This window comes from Lissotriton vulgaris, chromosome 2_2 (assembly GCF_964263255.1).
Source record: "Lissotriton vulgaris chromosome 2_2, aLisVul1.2, whole genome shotgun sequence".
In the NCBI taxonomy this organism is placed as follows: Eukaryota; Metazoa; Chordata; class Amphibia; order Caudata; family Salamandridae; genus Lissotriton; species Lissotriton vulgaris.
Genome location: NC_141688.1, coordinates 118,717,572 through 118,739,790, shown reverse-complemented (window position 1 = coordinate 118,739,790; position 22,219 = coordinate 118,717,572). Strand labels below are relative to the sequence as shown.

The 22,219-nt window shown below is 42.7% G+C and overlaps 1 protein-coding gene across 1 annotated transcript in view; it reads right to left on the bottom strand.

Moving 5' to 3' along the window:
* Positions 1–18,044: 18,044 nt before the first annotated feature.
* The window catches only part of LOC147729128 (BCL2/adenovirus E1B 19 kDa protein-interacting protein 2-like), a 56,613-nt gene continuing 52,438 nt past the window's right edge, over positions 18,045–22,219 (bottom strand). The window contains exon 6 of the mRNA XM_086959798.1: positions 18,045–19,575. Within this exon, the coding sequence (XP_086815924.1) occupies positions 19,521–19,575 (55 nt within the window). The 3' untranslated portion in view covers positions 18,045–19,520. The remainder of the gene's footprint in view (positions 19,576–22,219) is intronic.

The following is a 22,219-nucleotide window of genomic DNA, read 5'->3' as shown; positions in this document are numbered from 1 at the left end:
ATTATATTTTTTTTACACCATTCCCCTGCACTTTGATAAAAGAGAGTTCGGCAAACTCCAGCAAGCAATTAACTCATTTGCATGGGCCTATAGTGCTTCAAAAATAGCTTGGAAAAAACTCAGGCTTAGGAGGGAGAAGGGAGATCGAACACTACCAGACCTGCAGTATTATGCCTGGGATTTTCAGATGTCAAATTCAAGAATGCTATAATAAACACCAGACCGGACAGGGGTAATGTTCTCTGCTATGTTAAAAGGAGGGGACCTACCTCAGGAGGGATTGATGTTCAAATTTGGGGATCAAAAATTCTTCAAGAAGATCAGGCTGAAAGTCCTATTGGGGATGGCTCGTATTTAGGCTAGAATCAAACAATGAACAGACCTAATTACTTTTCGAGTTTGGCTCCTCTTTGGGACTCTCCAGGGGCTCTGGGCTGCCTAAAAGATAAATTAGCTAAACCATTAAAGAATGCAGCAATGAAAATATGGAGGTACCTGACCTTAAATGGTTCTCTCAAACCATGGCTACTACTACATAACACACTAGAGGGGGGCCTGTCTAGATTCAAATATCTTTAGCTTCAGAGTTGGTCCCAGGGTTTCAAAAAGTAAACAGGCATAGGAAATACCTAGAAGAACAACTCGTCTCCAGGCCATCAGGAAGGAAGTTTCTTTTTTCATTGGGCTATAGAAAGGTCTATAGATGGAGACTTTAAATTAGCCAAAAGACAATGGGGATTCCATATGCCAAATATACAACTGGAAGATCTGTGGCAAACTTCTTTCAACACCCTGTATAAGACTGTGAAACTAGCATGGCTTAAGAGAAACCATTATTTTACTACCCACAGGGCTTATCTATCCCCAGCACAATTATCGAAAATAGCCAGGGGTCCTGAGGTTTGCTGCAAAAAATGTGGATTGATGAATGCTTCAGACATCTACATGTTCAAGGACAGCCCAACGATAAATGAATTTTGGGGGAAAGTGGGTGATACTAGAACAGATATTCTAGGATTCCCTGTTCAAATCTCCCTCCCTTAGGTTATTTTTGATATAGATAGTGAAATAACAGGGCCCGTTAGGGATTTTCTATTCTATGGGCAGGAGGGAAATTTGTATATCCATCAGTTGTTGTTTACATGTTAAATTAAAAGGCAGAAACAAATAGCTGCAATTCAAGTAATGCAATGGAACGCGCTTTTTTTGTGTTTGAAGCTAAACTGCATAATAGATCTAAGCTGACTTTGCCCATGATACAACATTGACATGTCACTCTGCACAATATCAGTAACAGCTTCACAGTATTGTTTAAATTGTAAATACAAGATGACAACGTATTAATACTATTATCAAGGACAGCAAGCACTTTATCCAAATTATCTTGGTCAATTTGTCTTAAGCGCACAGCAGCTTCTATCTGGGACATGTTATTATAAGTAGCATATATAAATATTTTAGAACTTGGGGATTTGGGACCTAAAAGAAAATCTGATAAATTAATATCTTCAGACAGGAGAGAAAGATGGTGTTTAAATGTTCCAACCATGGTTTTAAAAAATATATATTTTTATTGGCATGCTCCAACCATTGTTGACATAACTTTTCCACCAAATAGGTGGAAAGAATACCAAAATGTGCTGACCGAGTATCAGGGATCAGGTCTGCTTGATTTAATTCCAGGTGTGGAATTCAGAAAACAATCATGACAATGATTTGTGTCCACTGGTCACAAACACCGCCCTCCAGGACTAGTAAATGAAGATTTGAATGTACCAATAAGTGAAGTGGGCAATCGAAGGAACAGTCTCGGCTTTCATTTCTTAAATTTTGGCCAATCCCAGACAAGCAGTCTTTTGGATCGTTTCATTTAAGAAAATCATGTGTGTGGGAATTAAACAGACTCAAAATAAGATTTGTGTCCTGAAACTTCCAGCACTTTCTACTGCACATCGATGTGGTCCCTCCAGTAATCATGACCTAAATGATTGACAAACAAAACTGTATATATGTGCTTCGTCTGAGTAAGTATATGTTTTTGATGGGGTTGGAACTAATTTGAAATAATATGATATGGTGTCTGAAGTGTCATATCCAGTAAAGTACAGAAACTTGTCTTTGTCCAACTTTCCCACAAGGGAGTTGCAAAATGTTCCCATTGTGCATAGTTAAAATGGGGATGCTGTCCATTGGCTCCATGCAGAAACTGATGTCCATAATGCTAACAGAACAGATCAGCAGAATTAAGATATAGAATCTCCGATTCAAAAACAGTATATTTTAGTTCAGAAAGCATAGAATTTACAGTGTCAGCATCCCAATCATCTGAAGGTAACCCGGTACTATTACATCACCCATAACACTTTAAACACATATGGTATTTGCAGGGTGTCCGTAGGGCTAAATATGTCGAACTGAACCATATCCCAGGCAATTCCATAAGTCCGTGGAACAGCTGAAATGTCGACGAGGGACAAGTCTTTTTTCTAGTTTATGCGATAAAGAATGGGGAGCCAACACCCATCAACCAGTTCTGTAGCAGAACTTTCCAGGAGGTAATGGCAATTGATTACCAAGAAAAAAACTGTCACAAACCCAATCCACATGAACAGAAAGACCAAGGAAAGTATGATCCAGGTCTAAATCTAAGGTGGGACTAGATAAGTGTGTTTCAACCATGCTGGAGGTGGATGAAACACAAGAATTTTCTGAAGAAAAATCATCTTCATCCAGAGAAACTGGAGGCTGTGACTCAGCAGCAGAGCTTGAAAAAGCTAATTCAGAAGGATTTGCCAATGGTTGGAACCATATAAATGACATCCGTTGTAGAAGACATAATAGCAGAAACAGGAATTGTGTTGGTTAAATTGTCAGCGGAGGTCTCTGCCTCCCCCTCCCCAGCTGGGGAGAGTCCGCATTGGTGGTGCCCATGGGATGTAAAGGAAAGTCTTGTGAAACGGTATGCACACTTTGTGGTATACTTTGGAGAATCGGCCACATGGTGTAGTTTGACATGTTCGATGGAGACAAAGTGTTTGTCTTTGTATTCTGAAAGTGGTGGCAGAATCAGAGTTTGGTAATTTGTGCGCCAAGGACTGGAATAGGAGAATGGTACGTAAGGCCAAATTCCTTTTTGATTGCCACCTTTTCTCGAACGAGATCTCCAACTTTTAGAAGCCAGCCGGACAGAGGAAATTGATCTCCAGTACCCGAAGAGAGAGGTGCAGGCAAGTATATATGAGATAGAGTGTTCCGGAATTCTCATTTTCTTTTGGTAAACTCACGGGCAGGTCTGGCATCCTGGTCAGAGCTAGGCTTCCCAAGTGGCAGTACCGCAGGTCAGGTTCCCAAACTATTATGCCCTAACAACATATATATATTAGCAATGAAAGACAATTTGCGTTCACTGTGGCAAGTCGCTGGAGTATAGCCAAAGACGCTGCTTCACCTTTAACATTAGAAAGAATAATTTCGGAGACAACCGGAAAATACGCACAAGTTTCAACTCCAAATCTAGGGTAGGACCTGCCCCATGTTCATTCCGTATTTGTTTGAGGACGTTCTATAGACAGAGTGTAAACGGTGGCAAAAATAGTCCCCCAGGTATTGCAGTCCGCTGGAGTGGGAACCTGTCCAGTGGGAAAGCACATGGTGAGAATTCAGTGCTTGTCTTGTTGTCCCGTAAGGGGAAACACAGCTACAAGTTGTTCAATTATTTTGGGCTATCCAAAAAGGTATTTCCTCACAATTTGTGGGTAGTATGTCCATTATGGAATGAACAATTACAGGACTAATCACAGTGGCTGCAGGCAAATGGACTTTCCCTTGCAGGTCAAGTCTTGCTGGACCACCCAGTAAAGTATGTGAAATATACGGAGTAAGACGTCTTTTTAGGAAAATAAGAACATCATACAAAGCGAGAGTTTGTAACAAAGTTAAATTACCTAAATCTGGATACGGGGTATACCCCACTCACGCTAGCCATGTAGCCCTTTTGTTACTAAAGGGGCTGATTCAAACTGTCTGAGGCATATGGGGATGGGCACCATTAAACCAAGTCTAGTGTTCCCAGACGGTAAGAGGAATTTCAACCAGGTGTTGTGTATTCATGAAAAGTATTATCATTAGCTTTCACAGCTGGAAATGACACCCAGGAATAAAACACTGCATCTGCTTCTACAACAAAAGTCACAGGAGCTTCTGCTGCAGGGACTTGAGGTTGTTACAATGTTGAGTTACCGCAGGGTGGCAGTTAACAGCAATAGCAGTGGGTTGCGCCATAAGTAATTTATAAAGGATTCAGAGTAGCACAACAGGGCATAAACTTTTTAATATTCAACCTTGTAAAACAAACAGAATTAGGCGTTCCTTAACAACTGTGGAGGACAAATCCCAACACCACGGACGCCTCTGATAAAAGGTGCGAGGGTATTGTGGACAAGCACAACAACTACTCAGGGTTCCCGCAAGTACCTGACCAAAACGTTGGGGGCACCATTTTCTGGGATTCAGCTCAGGAACAGAAATATGCTTGGGATCACGGACCATCAGCATGTAGGGACCGAGTCATCATGCCACCTAAGTATCTAGAGTCTGACTAGCTATAGTGCCTCACTTGCCCTCCTACTCTTACCAGAGAAACAAGTGAATTGGCATTCCAGAACACAAGACTCTCAATCGTCTCAGGGATCGAGGTAATAGGACACACCACTTCGCTCTCTCACTCTTACTTGTTCACAATAAACAAGCGACTGGAAGGAAGTTTAGAATATTTATTCAAACGATCACGTCCTAAAAATGCAGCATTCGTGTCACAATTAGAAAAAAATGCATACTAAAAATACTGTTAGCATGGCCAATAAACCATAGATCATAAAAATGCACTCATGTTATAAGGCAGAATATCCTATACCCTCTCCCTTCTACTGAAGCTAGATGATTATATATCAAAAGATCTCTAGGATTAGTGGCAGACCCCGTACCTTAGCATACACAGATGGACGTTTACTTCTCAGCTGAGGAAGCAACTCACTCCATCTGTCTACTTGCACTCCTGTGCTCTGTTATATGATGAGACTTGTGCTCTTAAATAGCTGCTGCATTATCGTGTTTTGTCTGGTTTCTAGTGCCTGACCAGAGAGAACAAGGGGAATTATTTTTTTTACCTTGTCTATGGTATTCACACTAAATCCCAGGAAAATAGAAAACAAAAAAATATGCAGGTTCTGTGTGAAAATACAATGTGGCACAAAAGCAAGCATGTTTATATAGTTTTGTGTGCAGCCTACAACACGCACAATTAGACTAACATAGGGAAAACTACAATGGGCCATGCAGTAAACACATTAAGGGGGAGGAACGTTGCAGTGGAAATAAATGATGAATAAAATTATAACTTTAAGTGATCATTTATTTTTCTTGCTGCTGTGTCTCAGCGGGCAGGCTGTTCTGCACTGCTCGGAGAGCAGGGGAAGGAGTGGTGGGCACTATGTAAGCACCCATGAACGTTTTACCGGCCCGCTGGGACCGGCCAAACATTCATGCTCACTTTACATGTTCTTCACGCAGGCTTCATTACAGCCTGCATTGAGAATATGCCCAGCCTCCCATTCCCTAGCTGAGCGCCGAACCACATTACTCAGACAATGCAGCATTATGATTAGCTATCGGATGGCTGGGAGCCAGGTGCTTCCTGCTTTTTTTGCAGCGAAGAAGCCACGAAGTGGACACAGGAGGTAGCAGGCAAGTATTTTTTGCTGTGTTTTTTTTTTTAACTCTCCACTTCTCCCCTCAACAATGCTGCTTCTCGGAAGCAGCCTCATCTAAGTAACCACACAACAGGGTATCATAAATATGAGGAGCGAGTGAGACAACCCCTTTACCATCATAATCAACATATTGGGGTACACCCTGTCCTGGAAAAGGCTTAGAGCCAAAAAAAAAAAAAAAAAAAAATGGAGCCTCTGCTGGTGGTAGAGGGACAGTCTCCAATGCGAGACACAAGAGTGGGGCGCGGGAGTGAGGGAAGCATGTAGGCAGAGGCGACTTTAAAGACATGCTGCACAACAAACACACAAGCAGGCAAGACAACACATAAGTAAACGTATTCTGCTAAATAAGTACCATAGTAGTATGTTCTCCTGTCCAGGGCTGAGACTGGAGTCCTCGCAGCAGCGTAGAGCTCGGGTGGGCTCTGTTATGGGGGGGGGGGGTTCACAGCACTGCTGCTCGGGGTACAGTTGTGAAGACAGGAGGAAAGGCAATGCTGAGAGCTCTCTCCTCCCTCCCTCTCTCACCAGAACTGCATCAGAAGCCGCATGACGGACAATAGTGACCTTCAGCCCCCCTACTCTCTACCCCTCCCGGGAGACACGTCCTCCACTCCCCAGAGGGAAGCCCTGTGCTGTGCTAATTCCATTCCTACCTCACTGCCAGCTTCATGCACAGGTCTTGGCTCCGGAGCTCGGCTTTCTTCGGGTCCCCACTTCTATGGATAGGGAGGCTGGTGTTTGAAAGTGTAGAACCCAGGCTGCAGCCACTGCGGGGTTGTCCAAAGCTGCAAGTCCTGCCTGAGACTCCCTCCACTTCCTCCCTCTGCCCAGCATGGCGCTGTTGTCATCACCCAGGTGTGGGCGAGTGGAGGGAGGGAGCTGACGGATGTGTGCAAAGCAAACCTTAGTCCCCAGGAGAAAGCAAGCTATGGGCACTGTGGGTACACGGGGGCAGGACCATGCGCAGTCAGCCAACTGGTGATGGTGCAGAGTCCTGGCATTTTAGTAGGCCTGTAGTTGTTATTTATTTCAGGTAAATGTGGTGCCTCTGTTTGGTACACCAGACAGGCAACAGAACGTTAAGGTTTGTGAACGTCTTTTAGATAAACATGCACTGCCCAAAGGTTGTTTGCTCAGCAGTCTGTACACAAAAGTGTTCACTTTCTCTCGTTAGTATTCAGTCAGGAGAATGGCGGTGCTTGTTCGTATTGACATTTTTCCCCTGCTGCAAATTCTAGTCTGAGCCAACAGGGTGCCGGTGCCCACTTTTCACATTGCAGCTTGGTAAAGGATGCTTTGTCCACGAGTACACACATACATGTCTGCCTGCTCTGGTAGCATTTGCCACACTGATGCCTGGACACACAACCACAATACCACTCCACACCATCAACCATAGCCGATTCGATTCCGGAAGGAGGGGGCAGGGACTTACAGGCAAATGAGCATTTTTTACATGCAGGCGCGGTATTATTTATTAAACCGGACTCGGCGAGCGGGAGCGAGTGCAGATAGTTCCCAGCAAGAGGGTGCTTGCCCGGCTGACAGGCTGCCACAGGTGGCAGCCGCTGGGGGATGATGCCGCCAGGTCAGAGCAGGAGACAGAAAGGGAGGTGCCTTTGAGGGAGCAGCTGTCCACCTCCTCTCCCCGGTCCCGCTTGCCTCTGCCGCTGCTCCACACCTCTCTACCCTGAGCCAGCCCACCACAGCGGGACGCGTTTTCAGCCTGAAGGATGGAGACGGGGAGAAGCTGCCACTGTACTCGGGAGGGAAACGCATGCTTTTCCGCACCTGGAAGATATCTCAGGCAGCCTCGGCGAGGCCTGGAGGATGAGAGGGACTCCGGGACGGGCAAGGGGCGAACAGAGGACCGTGGACTAGGACATGCCTGCAGCCGCTGGAAGGGGCATCACAGCTGGGCATAGCCAACGCGCATTGATCACATCCCAGGCTGCTCCGGGGAAAGCAGATATCTGTAAGTAATTGCTGAGTGCCTGCTTCCTTTGAGTCATGCATATTTTAGCGATGTGTAGATTCCCATAGGAAATGTACCTATATCTTCATTTGAAGATTACAGGGGATGTGTTGTGCGTTTTATTCGTTGTACCACAAGAAAAGCAACAAGCACTCCGCCATGACACCGAGTTTTCAGTTTTTCTGCCGTCCCACTTGGACGGGCTCGTCCGGACTTCCTGCTGGTGTAAAAGGTTTATTATCTTTTTTATGGGGCCATCTGTTTGGACCCATAAAGTAGATAAGAAACCTTTTACGCCAGCAGTAAGTCAGGGCAACCAGTCCAAGTGAGACGGCTCTAAAAGAGAAAACAGTAAGTCACTGTAAGCGCTTTTTCAATGGCTGGTCACTGTTTACCCCAAACAGTGACGTGTGCCAATGGAAAAGAGGGGCGGGGTTTATAGCCTGCTAGTGAATCTCACCTGATATCACTAAATCTCGCCAGCGAGACTGCGCATGTACGCAGTCTTACTCTGGGCTTCGACCTAAACATTTCACATGGTTGCTTCCTTTTTATTTTCATCCATGTGTCCTCTATAAAATTTCACACACTACCACTTTCCAGCTCATACCTTAAATATATCTTCTGATATTTGGGCACTTGCCTTAAACTCACGTGCTCTTGAGGGCCATGCCTCCTTTTAATATTGCTATGTACCTTCTTGTTTTTAAAATTCATTCATTCAGCTTCCACTATTTGCCATTTGATCATGTGCCAACAAGCAGTACGTTAAAAGCTAGGACCAGAAATCTTTGCATGAGGCTTTAAATCAAGTTCTTTCTGTACCTCCATAAAAGTAATTTTCAAATCACTTTTTCTTTGAATGAAATTGACTTTGAATGCCATCACTCATATCTGTAATATATCATAGATAAAATGCTATTCCTGTTTAAAAGAAGAACTGCCTCCCTTCATAGGTAGAATTATTCATGAAAAACAGAGCTACAAGCTTGTTTCTGCCATTTGGCACGATTACCTTCTTTTTCAGGTTTTATGCATTTAGTAGAAGGTTTTCCTAAGGGAAGAGCATTTTTTTCTGGCTACTTCACAGGACACATATATCAGACAGTACAAACCGAGGCTAAGATTCACAAAAGTAATTGGATGAGATCAGAGATGCCTTGAGTCTCTCCCTCCAGGTACACTTTTGGTTGTGTGATGGAACCGGGCACATTCTTACCACGCATGCCGGCTCCACGCGGTCACAACCACATAAGTTTAATACATGCATAAGCCTTTACCACGCATGCCTTTACCACGAAATATGCGTCGTTGAGGCATGTATGGCAAAGACGTATCTGTGGTTATGACTTGACGGGTAAGTCTTACCCCCCCTCCATGCCGGAGTCCTAAAACTACCCCCATTTCTCCTGAGAGCCAGACCACTTGCCTCTAGGCCCTAAAAACGTTCCAGCCCACAGTCCTAAAACTAGAATGCCCTCCCCCAAGTCCTAAAAAAAGAACCTGATCCCTGCCCTGAGTGCTAAAATGGCCCACAAGCCCCTGCCCCGACACTTAAAACTACCCCCTCCACCCTAACCCCCCCTCCTCCAGCCCTGAAAACTACCTCAAACCCCAGGCCCTGAAAACTACCCCGACCCCCTCAGCCCTGAAAACTACCCCAAAAACCATACAAACTACCCCCCAAAATCCCAGCCCTACTTACCTAACCTAGTTCTTTGGCTCTACCGATCCTTTCTGCTTCCGCCCAGCAGCAGCTGGACCGCACACGGCCATTACCACACATATGCGTGGTTAAGACAAGCGTAGTAGAGCTTGTGTTGTCGGAACCGGAGTGGCTGAGCCCGCGTTGTTCCGACTATTTCCCGAACATTTGGAAGATAGTCTTGGACGTTGTCCTTAGTCCTTATAATATTCAGCACTTTCATGAACCAGAATGTCTTCAACTCTTTTTTGAAGACTAAGACTGAATTGAGTTTCAGACAGGGTTTGTTCCAGATTCTAAATCCCAGAACTTTTATGTTTCTTCCCTCAATTTTTATTTGAAGTTCTCTTGTTAGGGCATATCCATAGATGTAGTGTGGGAACAGTTTTTGCAGATAAACTATTTTAATTCAGCAAACTCACTGTTTGTTTCTTGCAACATACCCAATATCTATAGACAATGATGAACCTACATCCATTTCCTGCTCATTAGAAATCACCTAACACATATTAAGTCTACTTATTAGGTTTTGTTTTCTTTTAATATCGCCTTTCTGAAAATCCAAAGATATTACTCCCAACAAGGCAGATCAACTTTCATTCTTTCTCTTCGCTTCTCTTTCAAGCTTCGCTTCTCTTTCAAGCATTACAACATGGCAACCACTCTCAAACAACCACTTACCATTTTTGTTATCTTGCAATTACTTAAGTGTAGATGCTTTTTGATTTACCCTCCAGTGATGGCGGTTTGCTGTTGGCGTGTTTTCCTACGCTGATGTCGAAGGGGCTACTGTGTTGAGTTTCTGTGTTTGGGACGTGCTGAAGGCAGTCTGAGAGGCGGCTGAAGGTTCCGCTCCGGTGTGCTTGCTGATTCCATGTCCGCGCTCGCTCCTACGCTGCTGGTGTTCACACCGAGATTAGAGGTTTTCGCTTCGGTTCCCCATGCCTCGGGGAGTGATAGCTTTCCAGGTGAGAGGGGCAGGAGCCCCGTGAACGTTGTGTGAAGGGAGAGCGCGGCTGCAAGGCTTGAAAGACAGAGGAAAGAGGCTCAAAAAAAAGGGGCACAAGCACAACACAGTCTAGCTATTGAACCGGCGAAAAACAAAGGGAAAAGAAAACATAAGAGCAGCATAGGAGCTGCACTGGAACTGAGCCTGTAAAATCACTTGCGTTTCTTCTTAATTGGGGAAAAAAAGAGAAGGTAAACACATATAAAAGGTAGAAACGTAAGGGCGACCTTTCTCCTCATAGCTGGGCGCATCTGGAGTATTGTGGTGCGTTGACTGGGCGAGGAGGGAGCCTGCATCGCCCTGCCGACTCGGCCAAGAGTCCAAATATCAACAGAATCATTACGGGGGACTCACCTTTTGCTCCGCCACCGCCAAGAGACAAAGACGCCACTAACAGCGCCGTCGCGCCCCGGGACTACCATTCCCGGCGTGCTCTGTCGATGTGGACAGCAGCGCCAGGAGGCGCATATAGGCCCCACAAGCCATCCGCGTCACGGGACGAGCCGGGTGAAACCCGGGCCCGTCTGAGACTGGAGAAGCTGGGCCAGGACTCTTGGTCCCTAACCTTTTTCAATTTGATTTAATCGAAGGAAGACTGAAGACTGTCTGGCGGGTAAGGAGTACTTGAACTATACCCGGCGGGACTGGACTGGTTTAGGGTCTACATACAGCACACATTTTTTCTTTTCTTTTTTTAAAATTTTAACTTTATCTAACATCTATAGTATTGTACTGTGTACAATTATACTATATATACTGGTTCATTTCATTGGCCTTTTCTTTTTTAAAAGGTATAACATTCTATTGTCATAATGTTGCGGCGTAAGGGATGTAAAACACCAGTCAAGCATGCCAGCTCTACCCTTGATAACTATCTCGTGAGAGCGGTGAGCGTGATCAATGACCAAATAGTTAGAGCAGAGCAGCGACTCTCGCTTGATCTGGGTAGTCCAACAGTATTACTGGCAGCCCTCCCAGTATCATCTGATAAAAGCAGGGGGATGTCAGCATAGACACCACTTCACAAGTTAGTTTAGCTGAGCTACACACAGAGCCTGCTGCTACCCCTAATCAATCACCTGATCCGAGAACCAGAATGGGCTTTAGGAAAGCTCAAACCAAGCGAGGTCCAATTAATTTGAACGAGGGTACAAAAAAAACCAGTAGAGTATGCATCCTCTGTAGATGATTATCTGGGTAATACTAATTCAGTGGTATTATCCGATGCACAGGTTGAGCGACTTATGAACATCTTTGTTGCCAAAATTGAAGGATCTATTAAACCCCTATCCGATAGATTGGACAACTTAACTAACTAGTTCAAGAGGGTGGGAGATGAGATTACCCTTCAAACCGAATTGTTAAAAACCCAAGTGAAAGCCCTGGATAATTGTCAGGTTAGCATGGTAAGATGAGAAACGGTCAATCTCGAAGCCCCAAATAGAAATGGGAGGGCACATGCCCATGCACCTATAGAAGAATTAAATAGGCAAATTCCTGGTATTCAAAAGAGTAAAACAGTCCCAGAATCCATTTTGGGGGGGGGGGGGGGTGGGGGGGGGGAATAACTCACAATGCCAAGCGTAGTAAGAGTATAAACCTACCCCCTGATTGTGCCCCATATGTGGCTGTCTTAACCAATTTTTATTTATTTATTTATTTAAACTTTTACCGCGCACAGCTACCCACAGTGGGTTTCCCGGCGCTAGGGACAGACTGGAGAAGAAGATATCAGATAGCCAGCATACAGGAACCAACTACTTATGTGAACAACAGCGTTTTCAGTGCTCTGCGAAAACGAAGAAGACTGGTCTCTAATTTAAGGGCAGTAGGCAGGGCATTCCAATATTTGGGACCAAGATAGGAGAAGGAACGTCCCCCCATCCTTGCCAGCTTAAATCTTGGTATAGAGAAATTGCCAATTTCCGAGGATCGTAAGGTACGTTTGGGCCTGTAAAGTTGCACCAGTTTTTGCAAGTAAGTAGGTGCAATGCCTTGCTTGATCCTAAACATGTAGCATAATGCCTTAAACTTTATGCGGCTGGAGATCTTCAACCAATGAAGATCATGCAAGGCAGATAATGCAGAAGTTCTTCTAGGGACATTCTTCAAGAGTCGCGCGGCTGCATTTTGTACAACCTGCAATACTTTAACAGTGGCTACAACAGCACCCAAATATAGTATGTTGCCATAGTCCAGGCGAGATGTTATCAATGCCTGGACAACCGTTCTACGGGAAGGAATGGGAAGCATCCATAAGATCTTTTGTAGCCACCTGAGAGTAGAAAAACAGGTTGCTGCGACCTTAGTGGGCTGCTGCTTCATCGTTAACTTGTCGTCAATTTGAACGCCCAAGTTACGTACAGCATGTGTGGGTACAGGAAGTGCACCCATCTCATTTGGCCAATGCTGAGGGCCTCAGAGGTTCTTATTTTTTCCCAGAATGACCACCTGTCTTCTCCCCATTCAGTTTGAGACAGTTCCTCTGCATCCAGTCCGCCACAAGAATGAGGCCCGACTTTAGTGCAGCCAATGTTCCATCAGTAAATGAAAATTTGCCCCCAAACCAGATGGAAACCCATGAATCTCTCAAAAACAAAACTGTCTTATGGCTTAACCAATGTGGATTCCCGGTGGCTTTATCTGACCAGATCCTAACTACGAGAAGGGTCAACTAGATTGGTAAATCGACTAAAAATATCAAGGGAGACTGTTATAATAAATTTTAGAAATTCATGCCCACCCCTTGATATACCCAGTATGTTCCAGGTGCCTGTATCTAATCGATATCAATCCCGGAGCACCTTAGATGCAAATGATTGACTCAAACAGGATCATACTATCAGGGCTGTGGTGGTCGGCCCCAATAGCGTTGAAACGGAGAGGGGTAATACAAGGGAGTCAGGGGCCATATATGTGGCCGAATCTAGTAATGATATCCAGGATAGGGTTAGCTTGACTATTATGCAAATGGAGGGGGATGAGCGGTCCGGAGCCCCCGATCCGGAGCAGACTGTAGTCCCGCAGAACAAAGATAATCATCTCTTCCATTGCTCTATAGCTAGTTGGAACATTGCCGGATTAGCCTCAACGGGGGACACATTGGGTTGGTCAGATTTTATTAATTCTTATGACATCATTTGTTTCCAGGAAACTTGGTGTCAGGATCTGGTTAGCTATGATGGTTACGCCTCCTATAATTCACCAGCGGTGGAATCTGTTTTTGGCAGAGCCAAAGGAGGCCTTTTGACACTGGTATCAGTTAATCTCCCCATTACTGTGAAGAGGTACATGAAGGTTGGGGCACACTCACAGGTTCTATGGCTGTTAGAAAAACAAGCCCGCAATGTTCTTCTAATTAATTTTTATAATAATGTTTTTAACAACACACGGCACCAAGTTGTGAAGGATTTAGAGATTGCTCTAGGTGAATTGATTGCAGGGGAAAATTTTATTTTTGATTTTATCTGGGTGGGTGATTTTAATATACCTACTTGTCCACTGTCCACCCTAGGGGTGTGTGGGGTAAAAGGCAATTTAGAGGAGGATGACTTGCATTTCCCTCATAATTCGTATGGTGAGCCACTAAACAAAATAATGGCGGACCATGACTTGGAACTTCTGGCTTACGGTAAGAACGGCCATGGTGATATTATCCCCACATATACGGGTCGTAATGCAAACACGGTTATTGACCATGTATGTGTATCATCTAATATCACTTCGCTATGTAAGGTTCCAAAGATTGTAGAAACCTTGTTGAGTGACCACGACTGTATTATTTTAGAAATTAACAACTGGGAAGGCAGACCATCACCCATTTCGCGTATTGTGATGAATATCGAACCCCACAGACCCAACGGTGTGCGATTAAGATGGAAGGGAGAAAAATCCGAAGAGGTTTTAAAATCTATTGTAAATGGGTGCACTGGAGATATTAATGTCATTCTTAATACTGACTCGGACTCTGTTTGCATCCTAAGGAATTTTATGTTTATTAACAAAGTTATCGACACTATGTTCACGAAAACCGGCTCGGGGAAAATTACACATAATAAGGGGTGGCTTGACCACACCTGTACTGCATTGCAAACTACATTAAAGCAGGCCCTAGCAGTCAGGCCGAGAGATAATATAGCGGTAAGCCAACTGATATTTGATTATAAAGCAGCCCTCAAGCGTAGGAAGGTAGAGCTACAACAAGAGGCCTGGGGGGAAACTAACAGAGGCCACAGAAACCACGAATAGCTCGTTATTCTGGGCAACAGCTAACTCTCCTTTTCTAAGAAACGACTTGGCCCCTGAACTTACATCCAATGTTACCAGTGAGACATGGGTAGTTCACTTTTCTACTATATTTAGGTCTGACAACCCCCACTGTGTTAATAGTTCTTGGCCTGTAGTCCCTCTGGATTTCACTATTGCTGAGGTGGAATAAGGCATTAATGCCAGCAAAGGGGGGGGGAAGGCCCAGGGGCCAGATGGGGTTCCCATTGACATATATAAAACTGCCCCGAAGTTGTGGAGCCCCGTGTTAACTATTGTATTTAATGCCGCTGTGACTAATGGAGTTCCACCGAGTTGGGGGGGGGGGGGAATACATCATAATTCCGATCTATAAAAAGGGGGATAGGGGGAGGCCCAAAATTACCGCCCTATTTCCCTGTTCGATTCCTCCGTCAAAATCATGAACAGGATACTGCTGGTAGTTGGAAGAATGGGCTGAGGAGAAAGGGATCATGGCCAGCTCCCAATATGACTTTAGGAAAGGGCGAGGAACATTAGATCAGTGTTTAAACCTAGATTTGCTTATTGGGAAGTATACCCAGGCCAAACAGGGCTCCCTATGCCTCTGCATTGTAGATTTAAGCAGCACCATCGACCTGGTGGATCACTCCCTTCTTTGGGGGAAGCTGCTTGAACTTGGGGCCCCGGAAGGTATTATTTTCTTTTTAGCACAGTTGTATGATAACCTCCAAACTAGTGTCCGTTACATCGTAAAGGGGGAATGCACTCCTACATTTAAGGTTAGGTGCGGTATTAGACAAGGATGTGTCCTTGCTCCCTTGCTTTTTACCCTTTTTATTAATGAGGTAGATATAGTTTTAAAAACAGTTAGTGCCGATGCTCCACAGGTCAATGGCCTTGACGTGCCGGTAATGTTATATGCGGACGATCCCGTATTACTGTCTAGGACTCCCATCGGCCTTCAAAGTTTGATTGACAGGTTCTAAGGGATAGGAAACTACTTCTAAATAAAACTAAAACTTACACTATGATTTATGGGGGTGGACGCAGGAGATCCCATAACTTTTTTATTGATAGACAGAGAGTGCTGCAAGTTGACAAAAATGTTGTTACTTGGGAATCGCCTTTGCTAGAGACCGAACTTGGGCGCAAGAATTTACCAACGTGCGGACCAAAATGGCCAAAAGTACCCACAGGGTTTTTAGATTCGTGGCCAAGATAGTCAATAGACGCATCAGGGATATGCTGCAGATCTATCAATCACGATGTGTATCAATTGCTTTATACGGGGCCGGGATCTGGGGAAACTGTTCTAGCGGCTGCCTGCAAATTGAGGAAAACGTTTCTCTCAAGAAACTCGTGTCTACCAAATTCCGCCCCTAACGATTTAACCCATAGAGAACTAGGGATTAATCACTTGTCAGACTTAATATCTTTGAGACCGCTAATGTTATGGCGCTTGATCTGGCAAAAGGAGGAGACAGCAATGAATAGATCTGTAATTAACGACTACCTCTCTCTGGATAATCACTCCAAGATCCCTTGGCTAAAATATATAATAGTTAGTTTCCAGGAAATTTTTGATATAAATATTTTGGCCGACCCGTATGCTGCTGCAGCAATGTCAAAACATAAGCTGAAGAACATATTCATGAATTACAAGGCAGAGAGGCGGGTGAGCAACAATGGTTTACAACCCACCTGTATGTTTTATAATAAATTTGTGGGTAATGAGGGATTTCAATTATATTTAAGCAAGGTGACCAGACCCTCGCATAGATTTGTTCTCACGAGGTTGAGGCTTGGGTTAGTACATCATCTGGTGACTTCCCGCCCCCGAAAAAACATCCGGAGGGTCCATGTCGCTGTGATGGCCAATTTAAGCAATGCACTTTGCACTTTCTTTTGTTATGTAACCTCTATATGAATTACCGCATTGTTTACCTAAAACCCATCTTTGTAAAATACGGAGTCCGTACTGTTAATGAGGCTATGAATTTGCTTTTTAATATGCACAACCTGGATGTATGCTTTTTTACTCCTACCTTTTTAAACAAATCTATCCATGCAAGGAAAAGTATGATGCGATAACCAAATGAATGAAAAATGATTTATATTTTCTTCAGATATGCATCTATTCTCTAATTTGCTAGGGAACGCCCACTTCAGTCATGTAGCACTGCAATGCATACTACATGCAAAACAGGTCTAACTGCATGAATACATGTCTGCATTTAATATTTTAGACAACATGCAATAGGCATAGGCCATGGAAATGCAGACTGTCTGAATAGTAATGTATGCTCAATTGCCATGTTTTTCAGTTTACAAGCTCAATCTTTCCAAACTAACAAGGCAGGTGAAAACTTTCCACTTCTCCGATACACAATTGTTTATAAAAATCATGATCATTCTGATACACGATTTGTATATAAATACTGCAATTATTTTGATTTTTTTAAATTGTACACTAATGAAATACTAACCATTTTGAATGCAGAAGAGTGGGGCTTCATTTATCACCTGCAGATGAAGAGATTCTCGAATAGGTTTGTATGACAACAGACACTTCCAGACTAAAAGACTAACTCACAAAAGAGGGAAGTCAGAGACACGTATCACTTCTTTTCTTAGAAATGTGTGCATTTCCTTTCTGGCATAAAGGGAGGTAACTGATGTAGCCCCATCTGAGATATACCTCCTCATGGCATCTCCTATTGTACTTAGGATTTAATGATTTGTGGGACGTTTCTCACTTACCCCAAAAGGCACAGCAATGTACACCTTAAGAACCACAAAAATCCCTATATTTAGTACTTCACTCTAACTCCTAATAGTTGTTTATCTTAGGGCTGCCCTGGAGTTGCATTTTCTGTACAATCCACATTACCTACAGACTTTAAAGATTAGGTTCTCTATATACATCTGAATTCATAACTGCAAATGTCGATAGCCTGGTGCCAGAGCTCTACACTTACTTCTTCAGTTCCTAAACTGTTCTTACCTTTTAAAACATAAATGTCTTAAAATATTGCATCCTCCCCCCAAATTTAGAGGCCTTTTTACAGTGTATTTCACAAAGTTCTCCCAAAAATGACAATGCAAAAGTAAGGCATCTATGATAATGAGAAAAGTTGTTAAAGGATCAGCAAAGTGCACTGGTCACACTTTCAATAGGCGACTAGTCTGGCCGCACATCTGGCCACACACTATTGCAAATAGTTCAATACTGTTAAAGGCCGCTCCGCTGCTGAACTGAGTTTTAAGTCACATCTTGTGAAAATCAAAATTAAATAGATGCTGTTTTCTTACGAACAACTCTGATAGCAGCCTGTATGTAGGTGGAGGCATTGCCTATACGAGATGACCTTTTTATTGAAACACACGCATTTCAATATAAAAACAATAGTCTGTTTTGACTGGTATCACCACAATCTACATATATTTAGTTACATGTACAATTACGGATAGGTTTCACATTACTAATATAAGCATTATACTATATTTGAGAACATTAACTTCTACAACACAAATGTTCAACATGTGATTTGCACAAAAGTGACTCTGCAGTTTATTATGGCCTTGTTTGTCTTCAAAGACTAGTCCTCTGGCAGAGCACAACATAACAAAATATTGCTCCGAAAAGTTCATAAAAATATATATATTATCTCTGTCCTTTACCTTTTTATGAATATAAATAGTTTACTGAAGAACATGCATCATTCAGATAAGCAACTGCAACTGGACCTATAAAATGAGGTTCTTTGACATTCAGCATTATAAAATATAAAATTGATTATAATACAATATTAGGTCGCTATCAAGGTAACAGTTAAAAGAAGATTCAGCTGCTATGAAGCCAGTGCGTCTAAAGTGAAGACTGGTGGTATGCGCCACTTTATATGCCAAAACTGTTCCTTTAATGTTTCCATGAGTTTACCATCGCCAATGAATTTCTCAAGCTGGCCGAAAACTATTTAAAAATGTGGAGTGTCTAGATACAACTCTTTGCTGCCCACTATTCATGACAACCATCTGAGTATTGTTTGCCTTTTCCATTACTGTCAGGCTTCTATGTCTTAACCGCATCGCTGCTGCGGTGATTTTTGCGCTGTGCGGCATTTTTTCAATTACCGCGATACATGACGAGCTCAGCTCGTCATCAGCACACGCCACCCGTGGGTGATGACGAGCTGAGCTCGTCATCAGCATCGAAGGGGTTAAACAAATTTAACCTGACCACTTGGTGCATGATGAATGCATTTTTCCATAGTGTGACTCGGTCTTGGTTTAGTCCCAGGCAAACAACCTTTTTGGGAGAATTACAAAAATTCTTTAGTCCAAGTATCCCGGGGTAAGTGGGAAGGAAAAGGTTCACTCTTTCCATGTAGCGTGGCTTCACCAAGGAGACTCCTGAAGATGTGATCTGTTTGTGTGACACATGCATCATATTTCACTGCCTTGCATATATATTCAGGACGGTATGTGGAAACCTTAAACGGGTAGCTTTAAGAATATTTACTACAGCAACATTTTAGCAGACGTGATGACTATTGTTCATAATGTAGATTTACAAAGAATTATTTTGTAAAAACAGTGAGAGGCTTTGTCTTTTTAAGGTTAATTGACGTTAGGCTAACCATTACAGTAGTGATGAGTTCCTTGTACGCTAGTCTATGGGAAAGTATCAAGGCACCTTTTGCAATAGACAATATTTGAAGTAAACAGCCAAACAACATTGCAATGAAAGTAAAAACACAAGTGGCTCTCCATCTGCGCATTCTTCAGTCTTTCTTGTCTTGCACTTTCCACTTACAGACCAGTCAGCCTTTCTTCTTGCTTACTATTCAGTTCTTTGTCAACACTGCTTGATTAAAAAAAAAAAAAAACATTTGATCAAGAATATAATTGACAGTAAAAACGCTTTTATTTCAGCTATATTTTGAAAAACTAAACAATTATTATGCAATATCAGCTCATTTACGTTCAGAAAGTAATTTCTTACAAACTGTGGATAAAATTCAATTCCAAGTAGATTTGCAGTACTCAAGAGGAATAAAACAAGACACTACTAAATTGTGTTCTCATAGAATAAACATTAAGACATCCAGCTGCATCACTTGCACTGTAAAAAGGCTAGAAGAAAAGGCCACTTATATAAATATCAAATTGATGCTAGATAGCTCTATATTAATATAAAACATAATGCAAAGTAGGAACCTGGCAGGGTCTTGTAGAAATCCTGAATAATACAATGTAGAAAGGTTTAGGAATGGAATAACATGCAAATAACCACCAATAAAATTAATTATATTTAAATCTTCCTCATGCAAATTCATTGTGGATATCCTAAAAACCTGAATGGATTTAACCATTCACTGGGTGGACAACCCCGATACCTAGAAATAATAATCCTTGCATGGGAATAATGCATCCTAAGTGTTAATATTAAAAAAAAGATTAAAACAGAAAAAAAACAATCTTAAGATAATAAGATAAGTACATCAAGAATTTAGTTTAAGAGGGTTATTACTGGAGTAAGGGCAAACAAAAGACTTAAATGGAAGAACTAAAATGCTTGAATGCGATGTGATATATACTGCATGTGCGAGAGTTGCATTATAAGACAGGAGTAGAGAGTGAGGCTCTTAGAGTGAACTTAAAACACACAGTTCTAGCCAGCCTGGCCTCAAAATTCAAATAGGTTACTACGCTATACAATTCAATTCAATTATTATTCTACTGAACTGGACAACAGAAGAGTTGCCTTAAGACTTTTTAAGACTTTTTGATGCTACTCACACAACTTATATCACTACAATTATTATTTAATAGTATTTAAATTTGTGTAGAGTGCTGCTGCAATCTTTAATAGTGGCTGTGAGGAACACAAAGCGATACGTTATTAATAAGTAAAACATTTTCTGTATAGGACTGTCACAAAATATTAATTTTAGTTTAGTGCAAAACACCTTGCGCAACACTAATGCACTTCAGGTATTGAATCTCGTGGCAATCCTATGCAGGAATTTTGTCAGATTCATGAGCAAATATAATCACACAGAGAGGACACACACAACCTAAAGTGTCCAGTCTAAACGAGCTAATGGGTGTCACGTGCTACTGGGGCTTCACTTTCTGTTCCTTAAAGTGTTGTCCAAATACCAAGCTGATGCAACTCCTGCATAGGAGTTGTCCCCCTGTGCACAGCGCAGAGGACTAAAGGTTTGGTTCAATCTTGTTGTAGAAAAAGTAAGAGTGATACTCTAACCAAGGAAGTTTATTAATTGAGTTTAATGACCACAATCCTTTTCAAGGTTCTCTCCATTCAATGAATTCATCATTATTCAAAAGTTCATTATGATCTCATATAAGAGTTCGAAGCTTTACATCAGTGTTCATCCCCGTTTACGATTAATCCCAGTGCATTTCGGGCATGAGTTCTGCCCTTCGTCAGGGGAGCATTCTGCAAATAAAAGTGACATATATGTTCGGTCTTAGACAGAAGTACCGCACATAGTCTCAAGAAAACGTATTGAATTTGATGAAAAACAATAGTGAGTATATATAGATAATAGCGTGTGATTGTGGAACAGACCAATGTGTATGCTGAACAGTATTTGACAGACAACAGTGCCAGCCTTAGGCCGCACTCTAGAGCTACCCGGTGGACTCACACATCTGGATGAGTTGAAGAAATTCTTGGGGTTAACTTTTTTTGATAGTCTTGCTATGGAAGCCATCAATGTCTTGATATTGGTCTACTAGTCCCTTGATGGCAACAGCTATATTTCTGGTACTCATGAGCTGTGATAGGTATTTGCTTCTGCTTCGGATGCTGCATTTTGTCAATAATGGTTTAGCATTGCCACAAAATCACCCTGATTGTGATGGTCTTTTCAAGATTCGGCCTGTCATTGATCACTTTGTAGATCGATTTTCTGAGATCTATGCTCCAGGGAAAGAAATAGCAATGGATGAGTCTTTGTCTTGTTCAAGGGCTGCTTGGTTTTTAGGTAATACATTCCTAACAAGAGGGCACGCTATGGAATTAAGATGTATATGCTGTGTGACAGTAGGTCTGGATATGTCTCCAATTTCAGGGTGTACACCGGGAGGGATTCCAGGATTGACCTCCCTCGTTGTCCGTCAACTTTTGGAGTGAATGAGAAAATTGTGTGGGAACTTGGTAGCGTACTTTTTAACAAAGGTCACCATTTATATGTAGATAACTTGTCCAGGGAATTGGCCAAAGAGGACACTGTTGCTTGTGGCACAATCCTCTTCAACTGTAAAGGTTTCCCAAAAGAACTAGTTTGTCAAAAGCTTGTGCTGGGACAGTGTACTGCGTAGCAAGAACTTCTAGCTGTGAAGTTTTAAGACACAAGAGATGTCTAATTGCAGACTACCATCCAAAATGGAAATACTTCACCTGCGACTGTTTGGGGTCAGGTTGCTGAAGTGCGCAAACCTGTATGCATTTTAAACTACAATAGGCACATGGGTGGTTT